The following is a 20,291-nucleotide window of genomic DNA, read 5'->3' on the forward strand; positions in this document are numbered from 1 at the left end:
ATATATATATATATATATATGTAAGCACCCAGTCAAAGATGAGAAAAAGGCATCTATCACTGCTCAAGTTTTGACAATCAATCAACAGTTTGGCACACATCTTTTTTGGCTTGGGTTTGCAGAACATACCTAACTTACGAGTTCCATTTGCTCCTTGCCTCTTAACCAAGAAGCATAGCAGCATTCTCAACAAGATGGTTTCCTACACTTCTTTAGCAAACAAAAGCTCAACATGGCAAGTCATTGTACAAAATGTGGATAAAACCGAAAACCTTCCCAATTCTACCATCTTCTAGACTTCCAGTTCAAGAAAATGAAGCAAACCAAGTAACACACAAAAAATACTCCCGTTTTTGCGAGATTTGAGAGAGGTGATTGGTAGACAGTCTTACTCACAATTTTTTTTGAAATTCTTAAGACTAATTCCTAGACATGAATTACAACACATCACTTAATTAAAGAAACTATTCATACCAATTGGACACCTAAAATTGATACATATTATATAACCTAATTTTTTCCCTTTATAAACATAGAATTTTATTTTATATAACTACAGCTACGATTCCCTTATTTTCAAAAATAAAATAAAATAAAATAAATTTACTACATTCTTTATACTCAATTTTGTTCATTCTATTAACTAATGATTTTCAAACACACGAGCATTCTTGCCCAACGTACTAGAAGATTCACAATTTTTATGATAAATTGGTTAAACTGCACGAACTTTAATCACGATCAAGAAAATTGTGGTCAATTGTAACAGTTCAAAAATTCTTATTGAATTCCAGAAATTCAAACAAGTTAGCGTGTATTAGTGAATAGAGAAAGCGCGTTTAGCCACTTACAGTTTTGGAGCTTTATTCGCTGACCATCGGAACCGTATACGCCAAGCTTTGCGCGCACACAGGTTCCTCACTGCCTCAACGGCATCGTCAACGCATTTTTTGACCCCCTTTTTTTCAAATATATCCCGACGTCTACGGTACGTCGTTTACAAACAAATAAACAAAAATTGCCCTAAACAACTGGAAACACATGTTTTATTTAAAATAATAATAATAATAATAATAAAGAGACTTTGACTTTTAGTTGTTATGATAACTAGTCGCTAATTTGTGTGATGCACGAAATAATTTTTCCAAAATTATATATATTTACTTTAAGCTTGCTACAAAAGTATAATTAAATTTGAAATATAATCAAACATTAAAGGAAAATTAAACAATTGAATACAATTATTGCAAAATATGTAGATGAAAAAAAGAAGTAATAAATGAATGCTTGCGCTATACAAATCATGATAGGCAAATATATCATTTCATATTTAATAAATATATTTCTTATTCTCTGTAATCTAGAATATTAGATGATACTCATATCCTACATGAGCACAAAGAAGTTAAAATATAAGAGACATGTGGATGAACATTATGATTGTTTGTACCGGGATCATACATAATTTAACATAAAAATCATAGGTCAATCATAAAAGTTTTAAATATACAATGGCAATTACTATATTTAAACTCTATACATATGCAAATAATAAACTATAACAGGCCAACATTATTGGTTAGCAATTAATTTTAGATCTAAGACTGTTTATTTTGTATATGTTTGTACTTTGTAGCAATGGTCAATGACGTAACAGATCAATTAAACCATTTTAAGCAGCCATTAAAACAAAAGAATTTATCAAACTTCTATATACAAAGATTCATTTTAACCATAGAAAATTAATCATCATTCTAAAAATCTTTCTATGTAAAATTTTCTTATTTTAAATATAGATTTGCAACACATGCAAAATTTTAAAATTGAACTGCAAGATATAATTTAATTTAGAATTTTGCAAAATTTTATTTATTTTTGCAAAATTCTAAAATTCTAGAATAATAATAGAATATTTCAGCGCTGAATTATTTTGGATTATTGCTAATATATATAAATTAGATCTATAATAATAATAATAATAATATTATTATTATTATTATTATTATTATTAATCTAATGCATAGTAAAAGAAAATCTTAAAAACGATGTAAATTGGAAGTTTTTAAGGGAAAAAAAAAAAACCAAATTTGTATTTTTGTAATTTAGTAAATATAGACGCACCTTCCATGAAGCTTCCTTTTTCACTTTTGCTAAAATCTACCCTCAATGTAAATTGGAATTTTAAAGGAAAAAAAAAAAAAAAAACCAAATTGGTATTTTTGTAATTTAGTAAATATAGACGCACCTTCTATGAAGCTTCCTTTTTCACTTTTGCCAAAACCTACGTGATTATCTCGTGATTATCTTATCTCCTATCACTGTAACTCTTTTTCATATCTTTCTTCTTCTTCTTTTCTGCTCTTTCTTTTTTCACTATAACTTCTCTTATAGTTATAGCAATGTTATTAAAATATTTATTTATAATTTTTCTATAAACAAAATTCACATTTTGGATAGTTGTAAACAATACAAATGTACAATAAATATGAAAGTCAAAGCACCTCTTGTATGTACAAAAGAATCCTTTACTTCTTTTATATATATATATATATATATGTATATATATTCTAGAAATAGTAGAAATATTACTCTTGGATAAGTATTGTTAAGTTACCAGCACTTTATCAACCACCCACTATTTTTATTTTTTTAAAATAATAAAAAAACAGCCTTTAGCTTTCTACTCTAAAAAAAGCTAGAAACCAATACATTGAAACTTGAAACCTGATCTTATGATTTTTTTATTATTTTTTTTTTTAAGATTCATCTCTTCTAAGGAGTCTAGAGTCTAGATTGTTGGTTTGTCTTCTAACTCTTCTCTTCTTATAGTCTTCGTCTTCTTCATTTGAATGTTCTAAGGGCCCATTTGGTTTGTATTTTCAAACAATCATTTTCAGTTTTTAAATAATATTTCATGCATTTTAACACACTTTTTCACCCACACGTATTTTCACACAATTTTTTAAACAATAATTTTCAGTTTTTAAACAATTTTCAATTTTCAGTGCCCTCCGTATCTCTCTATCATCTCTTTCATCTTCTCTTTATTTTTATTTTCTTTTGCCCACAATAAGATCCACTGCCTTTCTTCTCTTCTTCTTCTATCAAATGCTTTGAAAGTTGAAAAATGGGAAACGGGTTTGGTGGAGTTGGTTTGTTGGTTTGTGGGTATGGTGGGTTTTGATTGAGGTATCTGTGGGTATGGTGGGTAGGTGTCTTTAGATGCTTTGCTATTGGTTTGCCGTGGGTTTGATGGAGGAGGAGCTGGTAGAGGAAGGCTAGGAAGAGAAGGCATAACATCGTGAAAGGGAAAGGCAGAGTCTTCATGAAAGGGAAAGGCAGAGTCGGGTTTTAAAAAAGTTTTATTAGTTTTTTTTTTTTTTTTAATATTGTGCTGACATGGAAACCTGTGGGATCTTCAAAAGTTTCGGTTTTATTAATATATATATATATATATATAGATTTTATTATTAAATTTCATATTTAACCAAAAAATTAAAAGAGGTAAAAAAAATCTATCAAAAAAAATTAAAGAGGTAAAAAATTATATAATACTAAAAAGAAAAAAAAAACAAAAACAAAAACAAAAACCTTATGAGGAATACTGTATCCACAATATTTTCACAACAAATCTTATTTTTAGGAGATAAGTTGTTACTAATAAATAAATAAAAATGTAATGTTAATGGCGAGTCAAGATTAAAACTAGTAACAATTTGTCATCGAGGATTTATTGTGAAAATATTTTGGACGTATGATCACTCTAAACCTGTATTCTTTATTCTTTTTCTTTTTAGAAACACTCTAAACTTATCTATGTATTGCACGGGTTCACAACTAGTTACTTGTTATCTATTGACTTATGACAAATATTGATTAAAGAAAAAAGTTTGGCCATTTTACTTTGACTTATTATATGGTAATTAAAGAGATTATCTATGTGAAGTTTTAGTCACAATAATTTTTTTTTTTTTTTGAGTCATGTGAATTATTTAAATAAGACACATTAATAGTATTATAATGTATCATGTAAACGATTGGAAAAAATAGTTTTAAACAAGTTTGGAGCTAAACTTTGTCCATTGATAAAAGGGAGAATGTGAGACTTCGATTTTTGTTATCCTTGAGATATGTACACAAATTAATGAAATATATTCAAATTTGTAGTAATATGTTGCTAGTATAACATTCAATCGGGTAATTATAATAATAATTAAATTCTATAAGGATGTGATGTAAAACCCAAGTTTTACACCCTCTAATTCAAATCTGTCATATCATCATGTCACATACTAAAAAATAAGCACAACTGCACTCAATCAATTCTAATACTCCTTTAAAAATCCAACCCAACTGAGAATTTATTAAAATGTTATTAGGCATGGTATAATATATTGAATTTTAAGTAAAAAACAGATCTCACAATTTCTTATTGGATAGTGTAAAACATGAGTTTTACATCCCTATTTTTACCAAATTTAGGCTCATTATAAAATACCATAAATACATACTTCTTTCAAGTCACATAATAATAGGTTTCACTAATTAAATTCATTATAAAAACCATTATTCATGTGAAAAAGAGTACACATTTATATTACTTCCGAAATATTCTATAATTTTCCCATGACTGTTTTCGGTTGAAAGTAATTGATGAATTCTATTCCCTCTTCAAGATCTCTGGAGAATCAGGTTATAATTCTCCTATACTATACTGGTTTCCTCTGGATCTAACAAGGTTTTCTTATTGTTTTCATGCGGTAGCACATCTAACAATTTCCCTTCGTCACTTTTTTCCATTTTTTTATCAGTATTTCCACATTTTTGCTTTTACTACAGCGGCTTCTTAAAAAGAAATCCTCAACGAAACTGATTTTTTATTTATTTTTTATTATCAAAATCTCATAGCCTCATAGGCTCATAGCTTTGCAATAGCCACCATGATTTTTTTTTTTTTTTTTTCTAAATAAAAAAATAAATCTTTAATGTAGGCTTATCAACCTCATATCACGTGACAACGATAAGTAATATCACATGTATTAAATAGGTTTTATTGAAACCATCCCTCAAATTGCTCCTCTTTTAGTACCAGTACAAATACTCTTATCATCGACTCACACTTGTGTGGTAGAGCCTCCATTCCTTAATGAGATAATATTCATTGATTCAAGATTGCTTTTAGGCTCACATACGTAAGACTTGAGATTTTCAAATACCAAGCGTCCAAATCAGTAATATGACAAGACACGAAATTGGCCAGATTGAATGACGTAACTCATATGTAACTCTAGTCTCTAGTCCCTATTGAGATTTGAGACTCACTCAGGGACCACCACAAAACGAAATCTCATTTGTTTTTTTACAATAGTTTCCATCTAATCTCTTTCTCTCATAACAACCAAACCAAGAAAATCATTTTATACTCACTGTTTGTTTAGTTGAAAATCTCGTGCAAATGATAGTTTTTTCATATTTTTTAGTATTTGGTATCATCAAAAGAAAAAAGTTAAAAAAAAATTATTTTTAGTCAACATAAAAAGTTTGACTTATTTTTAGAGATTGATTTTTACTAATTTTGTTTGAAAAACAATTATATCTCACAGCAAGTTAAATAAGAAAATTAAGAAATTATTTTTCAACTTATTTAAGGTTACTATCAAACATAAGAAAATAAAATAGTTTTATAGAAAATTCTTTTTAGAAAATAACTCATTTTCTAAAAATCATCATCGTTGAAATAAACAAAGTGACCGTCAAAGTTTTTCCTTTTTTCCCTCTCTCAACTTATCCAAACAAATGTCCAAGCAAGGATAATAAATGAAGATTTAGGGATAAGTATAGGACACCAATTCTGAAAAATGAAGAAATATATTTTCATGTAGTAACATATTATGAGTCCATTTGGTTAGGCGTTTTGGGAGTTTAAAAGAGTGTTTTTAAAATATATATGTCATAGCTTTTTTAAAAATGCTCGTTTTAAACTCAAAACACAGTTTTCTAACGGCTTATACAAATACACCTTATAAGAAAAATGGTATGGCTTTTACGCCCAATCCATTCTTTTCCATTTTGGACTTATTGAGCTTATCCATACTAATTAAGGTGCTAAGCTCATGTTGGACCAAGGATGAAATTCAATTCAAGCCTCGGACATATCAATATCAATATCTATATTCTATATATATACGTGTATATATATATATATATATAACATTATAAAAGTTGATTTTGTTGTTAACTTCCTTTCAATGTCCTAATATATTGTCACGTAAAATTTTGAAAAATCCGTACTTTTCGCATCATTAATTTGAGTATTTCCAATGATTCCACGACACAACTTGGAATGTTATGGCAAATATGAGGGGCATGAGCTTATGAAAACTTGTATAGTTGTATGTATAATATGATACATGGCCTATCGTACATATTTGAAGAATCTCAATAAATAACACATATGCAAAAGCCAATTCAATGAAACCGCTAGCTGTTGAGAAATCCCTCTATAACAACAAGAGAACACCACAAGCCCTTACTGTCTCCAAAAGTGATCCAACAAGAAAGCAAAAAAGAGCCAATGACATAGAGATGGAGCTAGAAAAATATCCCATGTTTCATGCACCGCTAAAGAAATATGACAATTGGGACAAAATGGGCTTCTACCCATTTCGGGCAAATTATATAGGGAATTGTCCCCTTCCCAAACTAAATAGAGAAATGTCATTCTTTTAAAACTCGATTTTTTATAAATCGAATTAGGCCCTATAGTAACGTTTTTAAGGAGCCTAAAGTGACGTTTTAAGGACCTATAGTGACGTTTTTTAACTCAACTTCAATGAAATCGAGTTATAGGCAATGAAATCGCCTATAGTGGCATTTTTTTTACCTGTAACTCGATTTCTTTGAAGTTGAGTTAAAAAATGTCACTATAGATCTTTCAAACGTCACTATAAGCACCTTAAAACGCCACTATAAAAAAATCGAGTTTTAAAAAATTGGCATTTCCCTATATAATTTGCTTGGAAATGGCAGAAGCCCATTTTGTCCATGACAATTGAGTAGATGACAACATTCTTGAGCCAGCCCAAGCCAAACAAAAAAGGAAGACAAGTGGAACCCTCAAAACTCTCCCTTTCACCAATATGTGGATCATGCTAAAAAGATTGTCGTGTGCCCTCGAAAGGATTTTTCATAGAAGAATATAATTAAAGATGGGATCCTCGATTGAACGCAAGGTTAGAGTAGGAGGTCTAAACGTTCATGATTTCAGTTAAAAACAAGTGAGTGTGAATACAGTGTGTGTTAGGAGCAATTATACAGTCCTCATAGTGAACCACGTCATTTGTCCACCATTTTAGTAAAAAGGCTTTCACTTATATAAAATTGCCGAGTCAGTATTTGGATTTTATTTAAAACTCCACAATTTTAAACAAGTGAGAGTTTTTTACTGGAATGATGGACTACATCACTTATTCACCATGAAACCCTTATAATTTTTCGTGTGGTAGACTATTAGCGTGTATAATAAGCATTGCTTATTAACAAAATCGCACTGTCCTACCGATGAAGCAAATGCCAGCCATGCCTTTTTGGACACTACCAGTGCTGTCACATTCACATTCACTACACACAAATCATCATATACAGGCCCATTTTATCCAGCAGCTAAGTTGAATGGCATTCATATCCGAAGAGCACGAGTTGACTGATGCATGATTACAATGTACGAGAGAGTGAGACATTACACAATGCCAACCAAGCCTAAGGGTAGAATTTACATGTCATATGATTATTATAGCTAACTCCATATTCGGCAAGTTTGTTACAGTATTTGAAAATTGGAGAGAAAATTAGTTAGTAGCACATGCACGTGTTAGATTTTAATTACGCAAAAAGGTTACTACTTTCATTTTTTAGAGAGAGAAAGATTCCAAAGAAAGAGAATGAATTCACACCTCAATCTAGACTCAAATATAAAATTCTTAAATTCTATGAACAAGCTATCTCTTTACAATGCATGCAGAGAAAAGCAGGAACCTATTGATTAAATTTTGCATTTCACCTAGAACTTGTTCATAAACCAATTTGATAACAATTGGTCATAGATGGTAGAAATATATAAAAAGCTTCATATATAATGCGAAAGTTATTGCGAAAAATCAAAGCTTGCTATCTAAGTGAAACACAAAGTTTTATCAATAGTTTCACATTTTTCTATGCTTCACTAATGCCTAGTGCCATAATAATAATAAAATTAATAAATAAATAAGAAGGAGATGGACATGAGTTTCAAATTGAAACAATTTAATAAGTTTTGGACAATAATTGACAATATTAAAATCCCATGACCTAATATGAAGCATCAAACATGGTCTAAATCATTGGCCTTTTTATTTGATTTCCCATGTACCTTACTAGGCCTTAATTTATGACTTACTGAGTCTAATAATTATCCTTTTGATAGTGATACATTTTATGTGTTTAATATGTGTGATATTTCTCTCTCGAAAATAATTTAATAGACCTTAGGAGTGATGCTTTCCCTTTTACATGAATGGTAAATTTTATCAAGAATTTAATTAATGAAACCTTCTATCATATAAGAGAATGGGTATTATTCTCATAAACAATTACTCATATCTTAATGTGAGCACAAAACTGAGTAAAACATATATATTATGAAAGAGATTTTATGTATGTTTCGAATGTAAGAGATACCTTCTAAAATTATAATCCTTATCCAAAAAGACATTAAACTAAGAGACCCCAGTCAACTATGTGATTAATAATTAATTATTACTAGTATGTAACCCGTGCTACCGCATGGGACTGGTTAATTGCAATGATGCTATTGGCTAATTTTTTTCGTTTTTGTTTTGTTTTGTTTTTTTTGTTTTTGGTTTATCACACAGATGATAGAATTAAATCAAATAATGAAAAATATATATTGCATTTTATTATTTAAGTAATGCTATTGGTCTTCTTTTTTCTTTTCTTTTTTTGGTTTATCATACATAGGATAGCATTAGATAAAACAATGAATTAAAAAAAAAAGAGAATATTACATTTTATTATTTAAGTAATGCTACAATGAAGAAAAAAGAGAATATTGCATTTTATTATTTAAAATATATAAAGGGACATTAAAAAATAAAAACTGATCATTGAGCTTGGAATCTTCTTGGAGGCGCCAATGAAGCGCTAATATATGAGAGTGTGAAGCAAGGAAGAGTGAGATTGAACATTGTGTTTGAACCCGGTCTTGCTCTGAGAAATCCGCAAGGAGAAAGATAGGGTAGTATGTGGATCTAGTTGGTAGAGGTTGAGAGAGGAGGAGACATGGGATGACGATATGGAATTAGGAGGAGATGATGTTTTGCTTTTATAGTCTTTCTTGTTGGACTCCTTGGTTCTGGTTATAGGATTAGAAGAGCTCCAGGCTCTATTAAGATCATCCATAAAAGTGTACAGGTGAGATGTTCTTACTTAGGCCAATGAGTATTATCATTGTGGTTTTCTTGGCTTCCGTGTTAAATGTTAATACATCATTTATTTGGGCACAAAAATTAGAAAATTTAGATAAGATACATGACACAAAATTGGAGTCCAATTTATAATCTCTATAAAAGTGTGTAGGTAAGATGTTCTTGCTTAGGCTAATGCGCATTATCATTATGGTTTTCTTGACTTTCGTGTTAAATGTTAATGCATCATTTATTTGGGCACAAAAATTAAAAAATTTAGATAAGATACATGACACAAAATTAGAGTCAAATTTATAATCTAATTAGGTTTTTTTTTTTTTTTTAGTCTTGGTTAGGACAAGTGGCGCAAAATTGAGAATCCAATTGAAATCTAATTAGATTTTCTCTCTGTTTCACCTATTATTATATATATAGATATATAGATTTGTAACAGTTGCATGCAACATCATTCTCACGTGAGGTAGACCTCACAAAGCGTAAAAGAAATGTGTGCATGCAAGGTGGACCTCATACCTATGGAAAAAAAAAAAATTGCATACAACTGTTACACATAGGATCGAGATTATAACTAGTATACTGGACGCGTTAGGATACGGACACGTCTCCTTATCTTATCTCAATGTGTCTAGTGCTCTTATACATAATACCACACTAAACCCACATTTCATGACTAACCCTCACTAAAGCACTGAACTCATCACAATGGTGTGACACATTCTACTAAATTCATACTACGAATTACACGTAATTTTTAACACGAATTCAATACAGTCGTATATTAGACGCAAGCTTTACCCCACTTCACCAAAAAAAGAAAAAACGAGAGTACACATTACGCAGAGCTCTTATTGTCCGCTAACTAATTGATCAGAACATATATAATAAATAAAGCAAGATCTCATCCTCGCCCTCCCTAATTCCGTTGCCACGCTCTCTCTCTCTTTCTCTCTCTAACTGAGCGAGCAAAAAAATATCTTCATAATCTTTCTCTGTGAAAAACTAGGGCCAAGCTTTAGATCTCGGAGAATATAGAAATGGCGGTCAATCGCATCCGATTCTTGCATTGCGGTCGCTGATTTTCGGTTGCCCGGAATCGGAGTTGGCAGCGATTGATTTCGCCGGTTGATGCTTCTCTGTGACATTCTTCTTCGGACTCTCACATGGACTCGATCTGGAGCAATGGCGTCGAGCCTGTTTCTTCTTTCCTCGTCGCTATCTACTTTGCTATCGGCTTCCTCGCCGCCAGGTTCTTCCTCGACAAATTCATCTTCCGCGTAAGCTTCTTGTTCTATGTTTCGGCTCTAGAGCAAAGCATACTTTGTAGCTTTTCGTTTTACTTTGCAATTTTTCGAATTCTTGAGCCTTGTTTGTTATGGTTTATTTTTAGAAATGAGTTTTGTTTGCTGAGAAAATTGTGGAGGAAAAGTAGCGTTTGGACTTTATTTGTAGTGTGATTGTTTTGTACATTTCTTTTTAGGTTTACAACTATTTTAGATGTATGATCTTTAATATTAGAATTGTTTCTTGGATTCAATCAGCAAAGAATTAGAGCATTTAGTTGCTAAATCTTATTTGAATGCATGATTATAAGGATGTAAGTGCTGCTCAAGGATTTTCAGTATTTGTGAATAAAGAATATTGTAAGGAATAAGGAATAGAGGGAAAAAGAATCTAATGCTCCGTTTGTTTCAATGGAAAATCTTGTGTTCGGTGTTTTTCTTTGGTCAATAGAAAAAGTATTGCTTATTTTTAGATATTGTTTTTCACTAATTTTTTTGGAAACTAACTCTATCTCACAGCAAGCTAAATAAGGCAAATTAGGAGTTTTTTTCAACTCAATTAAGGTTGATACCAAACATAGGAAAATGAAATAGTTTTATAGAAAATACTTTTTGGAAAATGACTCATTTTTTAGAAAACATTATCTCCGAAACTAACATAGCGTAAATTATAACTGAAAATAGTTGAAGTGAGAGGCATTGATGAATGATGATAGGGTGGTATTTTGTATATTTATTCTAATGATGAAAATACTGTGTTGTCAGTTACAGCTTAATTTTCTCTATTATCATCGATTAGGATTGAGCTTGACACAGCCTTTGTCATTCAATTAGGAGACAAGTTTGCACTTAGGAGTTCCAATCATTGCTTAATTTTGTTTATTTTTCATTATATTTGTAGGTTCAAATTCTGTGGTGAATGGTTTATTTAGCTTGATTGATGATGTGCTGGACAAGAGTCTCGCTGTGGAAGGTTATTTTTTCCTGAACAACTGGGGGGGAAGGGGATTCAGCCATTGAGCTACAAGGCTCTTGGCCTAACTGTGCAAATTTTAGCTGCCATTCATTTAAAGGAATGGCTCTTTAATTTAGTCATTAGGCAGGCCAGCTCTTACGCTAGGCCACTAAGTAAATTTAATAGGCCCTATGATTTTGGTTCTATACTTAGATGTCAGGCCTTGGTGCCACCCAAAGCAACAAGTCGTGGGTTTAGAACAGGGAATCAACCTCTCCAAAGTAAAAACATGGGGGGTAAGGCTGCTAGTTACTTACTAAAAGTAGGAGTTTTGTGCATTGGTATGACCTTTTTAGTGCATTTTTATACTTATTACAACCTAAATGGGTTCTAGTTAGCTCTACTAATAGAGTCTATTGTCGTCAAATAAGACTTGGGTTTGAATCATGAGCAATCATCATGGATCGGATATCATAGTTTTCAAATCATACTGTGTATATATTTATATATAACCCTAAAGTAAAGTAGATCTCATATTTAGCTAAAAATGAAGAAATCAATATAGCTTTTTTTTTGTTCTCAGTCTCTTGTCATTTTAAAGAAGACTATATATATCATTTACCAATAAAAATGTCTTTCCATCTTTTTCTATTTCGTAAAAAAGTATAATTTGTAGTAAAATACATATTATTCATAGAAAGAAGCAATTTGATAATAATGTTGATTACGAGACAATTCAATCTGCAAAAAAAAAAAATTTATTTTTATTTTTTTTCTTATATATAATAGATTAAGCTATTTCTTCATTTCAGAGCAGAACCAGTAGGTTTCAAATATATGATTAATTTCAAGATTTTTTCATTGATAACTCAATAGTTAAGGGATGGGGATTTAAACCCTAGATGTTATTATTGGAAATACTAGGAAGTGCCAACTAGTTGAGCTATAAGGCTCTTGGCGTTTAATTTCAAGAAATTTAAATCATTAAACGATGATAGTTTATAAAAATATTGCCTGTCTCAAATGTTTTCTCAAACTTGATATTTGTTTTCATATTTATGGTGTAGATTTATTTTTATAACGGTAGAACTATTAGTTTAAAAAGTAGTTATATAAATAGAACTAAATACTCTAATTGATGTATTGAATTATGTAAAATGACTAGATTCTTTTCTAAATGCATGTATTGCTATAAAAAAAATCTACAGATGTATGTTATAGTTACTTTTGCAAAAAGAAAGTTTTTATATTTAAAATGATGAAATCTACAGATGTATGTTATGATTTTTTTTTACCTATAAAAAAAAATCATAGTATTTTATAGAATTTTCTTATACATAACTGTAATACCTATGGTCAAAATGAAGTGTATGCTTATATGGTTCAATCAAAATATATCCAAAAGACAAAGACCAAAAAGCACAAGAATGGTATATTAGCCTTGTTTATGTCTTTAATATGTCAAATAAAACATTGTTTGTGTAGGAAGAATGTTATATGTATAATAAATCAATGGTCCATACCATTTCCTTCAAGATCCAGTGGTTAATATTAACGATATATTTTCTAGAAAAAAAAAAAAAAAATCTCCTAGGCATGCTTTTTGCTTCTTCAAAAAAGTATAAAAAATAATATCTTCATAAAATGAGTTTTGCTTCGGCCAAGCAAAATGCTTAGACTTGGGGGTTTTGAGTTTTGAGCTTTAAGTGCGCTTAGGTAAACTTTTAACATTGCTGTTTTTTTTTTTTTTTTTTTTTGATAACAACATTGCTGTTGTTGATTAAACTGGGAGGTATTGAAGACTTGAAATTGTTATTTCAGCTAATCAAGAATGGAAAAAAGAAACAGAATTTTCTCTGCTATGTGTTTGCTTGATTCGCATGTGTATGAATGATTGTCAAAGAAATAGAACAATAGTAAATAAATAGAATGAAAGGAGCGTAGTAACTTGTGGAGAGAATGGTCTACTGTGCTCAATTTAAAGAATGGAAAACCGACGTGCAAAAAAAAAAAAAAAAAAAAGAATTGACTATGATTGAAGTACAAAAGGAATTCAATGTCAATAAAAAATGGATACTTCGGATTGAGCGAGCATGTCAAGAAGGAAATATTGCCCGGCTCTGGAAAGAAATATTATCACATTAACTAAAGGAGAAATTTTGTTGCTATGGCGATTATACACATCAAAGAAAGAGTTGACTTTCCTTCCCCATGAAATTTGGGGGTTATATGCGCTGTAACAATAGAGTAGTAGAGCTACCAGGATTACATGCTCCCTTTATTGGCAAAATTTTTGCATTATGATGTAATTCAGTGCTTCAGTTGTTGCATTGGAAATCTTCAGAGAGTTCAGCTTGCAACACGAGTGTTCTGTTGCTGAAATTTTCCATTATATTCCCTGTAATGTATTATTCGAACGTTTCAAGTTCTTTTATGTTTGAATACCTTGCCAAGTCACCTTCTGTAAAGTGTTAATATGTGTCCTCAAATCAATGTGTTTTTGAATTTTCACAAAATACAAACCACGTACTTTCTCTCTCTGGCTGTTTTCCCATGTTTTCTGCATATACCATGTTAAAAGATATCTTTGTTCTTGTGCATGCATGTATCTGTTGATGTGATACAAATTATTTTGTGTCATGTTTCTTCATTTCACTTTTCTTAAATGGCAGTGACGAATTTCATCAAAACTTTCTTTTTTATCTTTCTGATAAAAAAAATAGCTCTGCTGTCAACAATTTGGGTTGTATTTGGATTAAAACACAGTATTCATTTAAGCTTTCCACTCTTGTGAGAAATGATGTTCCTCAATGAAGCTCACAGTAAACTTCTGTGCTTATTACTATACCTAAAAGCAAAATTCATGCTGAGATAGTTAATGGTTATTGGAAATATCTGATGCTCTTTCTAAGTATCAATCTTGCATGCTTTGTTGTTACAAGAAAAAGAAAATGAATAGGACAAGACATTTTAAACACTATGTTTCATTAATATTATATGAATAATTCTTTATATATTTTCTTCCAGAAATTGTCCATCTGGTTGTTGAGATATAATGGAGCTGTTCCACTAAAGATTGATGATGCAACACAGTCAAAGATTGTAAAATGCTCAGAGTCAATGTGGAAGCTAGCATACTATGCTACTGTTGAAGCATGTGTTCTCAAAATAACACACAGCGAACCATGGTTCAGGGATACTAAAGAATACTTTAGAGGCTGGCCAAATCAAGAGTTTCCGTGAGTAATTCACATGCTTGGCTTCATTTTCTTACTAGGTTTCTTGTAAGTTTCTTCATAATTTGTTTAAATGTGTAAAATGAAAGAAAAACATTGGCTGCTAGCATGCTGGTATATACCCTTATCTCCAAAACTATACTATGGCATTGCACAAGAGGCTTCTCTTTCGCCTTTTATTGTATAATCACAAGAAAATAGAGCCAAGCAGGTCCTCCAAAGAGACGTAAATAATTTAAAAAACCTAAATTTTCTTGCTACTTTTTTAGAATGGCTAGAGGCATATATGTCATAGCATTGAATGGATGATGACCAAGCTGTGGATATGATATAAGAAACCACTATTTTTTTTTTGTGTGTCTTTTTGCTCTGAAATATTTTTCTATGGTACCATACACACACTGGACAAGATGGAAGATTTTTCCATTCTTTTCTTGCTGAGCAGAATGTCTAATCTCTTTTGATAGGGTAAAATATAAAGGAGGATTGGCAATAAGCTTGTTATTAAAGAGCGCCCCACACCCCCCCCTTTTTTTTTTAATGTGCAAATGAGTTTGCTCCCTCCCTCTTATTTTTTATTTTTTATTTTTTGGGCATAGCCATCTACTTATTAATTACTGCATGGTTTTTGTTAGCTTTCGTTTCTCTTCTGAATGCATATGATAGGTAATGATATTGCTCGCTTTAGACAGCATGCCAGTTTTACTTTTTGACATACATAACTATGGAGAGATGTCTTTCTCTCTCTCTCTTTTCTTTTTCCTCTTTTTTTTTTTGGGGGGGGGGGAGGAGTGTGGGGGTAGCTGGGGGCTGGGGAGGTAGGGGATTTGGGTTGGCTCTGGTTATTTGGTTGGTTTGCAATGGATATGGGCTTTCAACAACTTGAATATTTAATATTTTTTTTTTTTTTATCTCTGGGATAGGATAGTTCTAAACTTATTTGAGTTATACCATCAAAATGAATTGGTATAAATTCTAAAATGATCATTTTATTTATCATTTCAGGCTTCCCCTAAAGCTTTACTATATGTGCCAATGTGGATTCTACACCTACAGCATTGCTGCGCTCCTTACATGGGAGACTCGAAGGAAGGATTTCTCTGTGATGATGTCCCATCATGTAATTACTGTTGCCCTGATTGGGTACTCATATATTACAAGGTATTATTTCTTTTTTGTCTCTAAGTACAATCATTCAGCAAGTCACATTAAATAGTTTTTTTGTGTTTTTTTTTAAGTAATACTTTTTTTTTTTTGGAAATGAGGATAGCTGATGTACACAGGATGAATACTCGTGTGTGGATCTCTTGTAGTGTTCTGCCCCTTTGTTGGCATAGAGCTGTCTTGACTTCTAGTAATTTTTCTGTGGCACAAGTCTAGCCAGCTGTGCCTGTAAATGTGTTCTGGATTATTTTTCTTACACATTTAGTTTTTAATTATTTCATGACAAATTACTTCTCAAAAGGTTCAAAGGAGGAAAGCCCTTAAGAATTGATATTTTAAACAATTAAGTTTTGGTTCATTTTGAGATGGGAGTTTAATTATAATTTTTTTATATATAAAAAATTAGAGTTTAATATGAAACCACTCAAACATTAGGAGAATTATGTAATTTACCAAAGTTTTTTAATAAAGTGTAACCACTTCGTGCTAGAAGAGTGTAGCCACTTGGGGTAGAAAGAAGTGAAGACAATCACTTGGCGTAACCATAGATCCTAGGACCCAATTTTTTTTTTAAGTATATGATATGATTGCTTGAATTAAGCAATGATAGCAATGGCATACAATTATTGAGATGTTTTAAAGTCAGAGGTTTTATGCAGATCAGCTTTATTGTTCTCAACACCAAACATATAAATAATATTTGTAGTTTGCATATGTTAGTTAACCTTTAAATTTCTTCATTCATCAGTTGTGGACATTTGGCATGTAAAAATGAAGAGAACTTTGATCGTTCAGCAATCAAAAACATTTTCCTGCCCATTACAAAGATAAAACTAAAAATTGGCTGCCATGATTAGATATATGATCTTGATAAGAGTTGCAGCCTTCTGATTTAACTTGGATACATTTTCATAACTGGTGTGGGGATTTATTTTGTCAGTTTTGACCGCTTATTCACTTGGAAAAAGTAGCGCCCTCAGGGAAGAGAAAGACCTGAATCTATTACTATATTCCTGACCTTAGCAAGTCAGGAGGCAGTCCTACTAGAGGTCAGATTGAAGACTTTGTTCAGTTAGCTACTTACCTCAGGTTTATCTATCAATTAGTTAGGGTCTTATCAAATTCTGTGCATGGCATGGGTTGACTGCTAGAGTCTCCCAAGAAACTTAACACTCAATGTACAAGCTTCAAGCACATTATCCTATCACTTCTAGCATGCTCATGTTTACACAGAGAGAGCGCATTTCAATTTCTACTTTCAAACCCCCAAAAAACTTTGGCTTGTAGCCCATGTGATGTTGAAATATTAGTTTTTTGAAAATTTTCAGCTAATCAATTGTACCTGTAATAATCAATTTTTATATTAAAAAAATCAAATATTTAAATTTAGTGTTTTAAAATGGTTTCAAATAATGTAATGTAAGTGAAATGATGCCATTTTGATTATTTTATGAAAAAAAAAATCCTTTTTAATGTTGCAACATGTGGCAAGTAAAATGACTTTCTTGTCATAATCTCATAAAAAAACTTTAATTTTGCGATATTTGGCAGGCAGAACCTTAAGGCCATGGTTAGATTCACTAACACTCTTGCTGAGGCAGTTAGCCCATCAATTTTTTGCAATTGTCTGTCATTCTGTTCTCTATTGTGACAGACCAGCCAAGTATGCCAATTCTTACATATCTGTTTATCCATGTTCTTGGAATTTCATCATTTATTAGAGTTTTTGTTGTGACGTTGTTAGTTAGTTTTTGTTTGCTGTTTTAGGCAATATAGCAGCTTGGCAGTGCTATGCATTATAAAGAACATTCATGCTTATCTTCTTAAAATTTTTGGGATATATTGATTGTTATCTAAAACTGTTCGTGGTAATATTTATATTTACTATTTGTTTACTGTTTCTTCTTGGCACCATATTCACTGCTAATGTTATGTTAATACAATACAATATCACATTAAGGAATTTATCAAAAAAAAAAAAGTCACGTTAAGGAAGGCACTCTTGTGCCTGAGCTAAACTAAAACCATATGTTATTGAGGATTCTCCAGTTGGATCTTTTAAGTGCATAGGTCTACCCTAACAAACTATAGTTTAAGAGAACTCTTAAAAAGCAAGTATCTCAGCCCTTGTAAGTTATGTACCACTTTTTGCTTTATTGATTTTTGTGCAAGAGTTTCTAGTAAACAATGTTTAGTAAAGTTAATGTAGAAATATCCAGCAAGAGAACAGGTACTAATTTTCCATTTATAGGTTTTTCCGGATTGGCTCAATCATCCTTGCCCTGCATGATGCAAGTGATGTATTCATGGAAGCTGCTAAAGTTTTTAAATATTCTGAGAAGGAGCTTGGAGCAAGTGTGTTCTTTGGATTCTTTGCCATTTCTTGGCTCATTCTGCGGCTAATATTCTTTCCTTTTTGGGTTATAAATGCAACAAGGTTTGCCCTCATGGTAAATGATTTTATTGCGCCACATTTGGCTTTGATACTCCTTTGACTTATCTGTTCTTACTATTGCCATTTCCCAGCTATGATCTCATTAAGTTCTTGAATCTATCAAAGGCCTATCATACGTTGCTGTACTATGCTTTCAATACAATGTTGCTGATGCTACTTGTGTTTCACATATACTGGTGGGTACTTATTTGTGCAATGGTCTGGAGACAGTTGAAAAATAGAGGAAAAGTGGGAGAAGATATAAGATCTGGTAAGCTTTTCACTGCTTTCATATTATCATTCAAAAAATTGTTCCATTACATCTGGAATCTACTATAAATCTGTGTGTGTGTGATCTGAAATGGATGGATTCGTATATATGTAGAACCCATAAAAAATGAAGCTTCCTTTCTACAAGTCTTATTTGTTACATCGAGGAGACTCATTGCATAATGTTCTCATGTTTGTACAACAATATCAATTTGACATTTTAAAATGAATTGGAATGGGAGCAATGGCTTGCCTGCATCCTGCAAAGCAGCTTTCTTTACCATTCTCGTTACCTTTAGGTGTTGATATACTGATATCTCTTCCATTTACGCATTACAAATATATACACCAACCATGTTGAGTTCTAAAATATGTGGAAAAGCATATGCAGTTTAGGGAAGAGTGACATTATATCCATTTTGTATTATTTTCTTTTGTAGTCTAAAGTAGCTGTTTTATTTTTATTTTTTAATTTAGAGCTGAAGATTTATTATATTTATTTAATACAGATTCAGAGGATGATGAATAGTTGGAAGATTTTGTACAAGTCATACGTTCTCACTGATGATTTAGCCCCCTGGGAATTACTTTTGACAAGTTTGTAGGCTTCACTCTGATCTCAGTTGTTTGCCATCTATTGTACCAAAATTGGAGGGGGTTGGGAACTTTTTGATTTCTAAATTTTTCCTCTTATTCTTGGGGTAGAGATAAGGAGGTGGAAGACCATTAATCTCCTTTTTGATATCTTTTTGGTGTATAAATGATAGGTGATTCCTGTATAATTGTTTCTCTGGATAATATTTTGTTTGGATTAGCCCTAAAACAGATAAATGAAGAAGTTGAAAAAGAAAAAGAAAAAAAGGACTTTCCTTTTTCTCAGTCTTTGGTCTTGCCATCCTTCCTATATTTTATATGAGCATTTAACTGATACAAGAATATCCAGGCTTGGATTATGTACTACGAACTATGATAATTCTACAACCTTTTTGAATGTGGCCTGATTCCCTCATTCCCATGTGAACAGCAAATTAATATTACGCTTCCGAGTGTCAATACACCTTTCTATTTTGTTGGTTTAACCGGATTTTTACTATATGCAAGCTGATCACTAATCTGACTGTTGAACTATTATCAGTAATATGGATTTGTTTTTTTATTATATGCAACCTGATCCTGCTGTGGCCAAAGAACTAGCATGATCATGATGGTTAGTTTCCCCCGAAAGACTTCATATTGGGTGGACCGCACAACTACCAATGATCTTTGTTGTCCATGAGGAAAAAAGATAAATGATTTTGCTGCTGCTGCAGTGCCAGCTACTGCCCAGTCGATTGTGGCATTGTTGATTCAAACTATCCACCCTTCGATTTCCTAGAAGGGATCTATACGGAGTAATTTGCCTGCATAAACTGGCAGTGCTGGAAGGTAAGCAAGGACCAAAGCTGCTTCTGGCGTTTGCTAAGTAAGGAG

At 31.6% G+C, this 20,291-nt stretch overlaps 1 protein-coding gene across 2 annotated transcripts; it reads left to right on the forward strand.

The window, feature by feature from the left end:
* Positions 1 to 10,309: 10,309 nt before the first annotated feature.
* Positions 10,310 to 19,700, forward strand: LOC112025007 (ceramide synthase LOH2). 2 transcript variants are annotated; one of them, XM_024057665.2, is made up of 7 exons: positions 10,644 to 10,756; positions 11,664 to 11,735; positions 14,745 to 14,956; positions 15,959 to 16,114; positions 18,369 to 18,554; positions 18,644 to 18,822; positions 19,331 to 19,700. In XM_024057665.2, the coding sequence occupies exons 2-7, from the start codon at positions 11,703 to 11,705 to the stop codon at positions 19,348 to 19,350; spliced, it is 786 nt and encodes a 261-aa protein (XP_023913433.2). In that variant the 5' UTR covers positions 10,644 to 10,756; positions 11,664 to 11,702; the 3' UTR covers positions 19,351 to 19,700. The 2 variants fall into 2 exon arrangements, with proteins under 2 accessions (XP_023913432.2, XP_023913433.2); XM_024057664.2 differs by lacking the exon at positions 11,664 to 11,735 and having other exon boundaries at positions 10,310 to 10,756.
* The last annotated feature ends 591 nt before the right edge of the window (positions 19,701 to 20,291 follow it).

This window comes from Quercus suber, unplaced genomic scaffold (genome assembly GCF_002906115.3).
Source record: "Quercus suber isolate HL8 unplaced genomic scaffold, Cork oak 2.0 scaffold_554, whole genome shotgun sequence".
NCBI lineage: Eukaryota > Viridiplantae > Streptophyta > Magnoliopsida > Fagales > Fagaceae > Quercus > Quercus suber.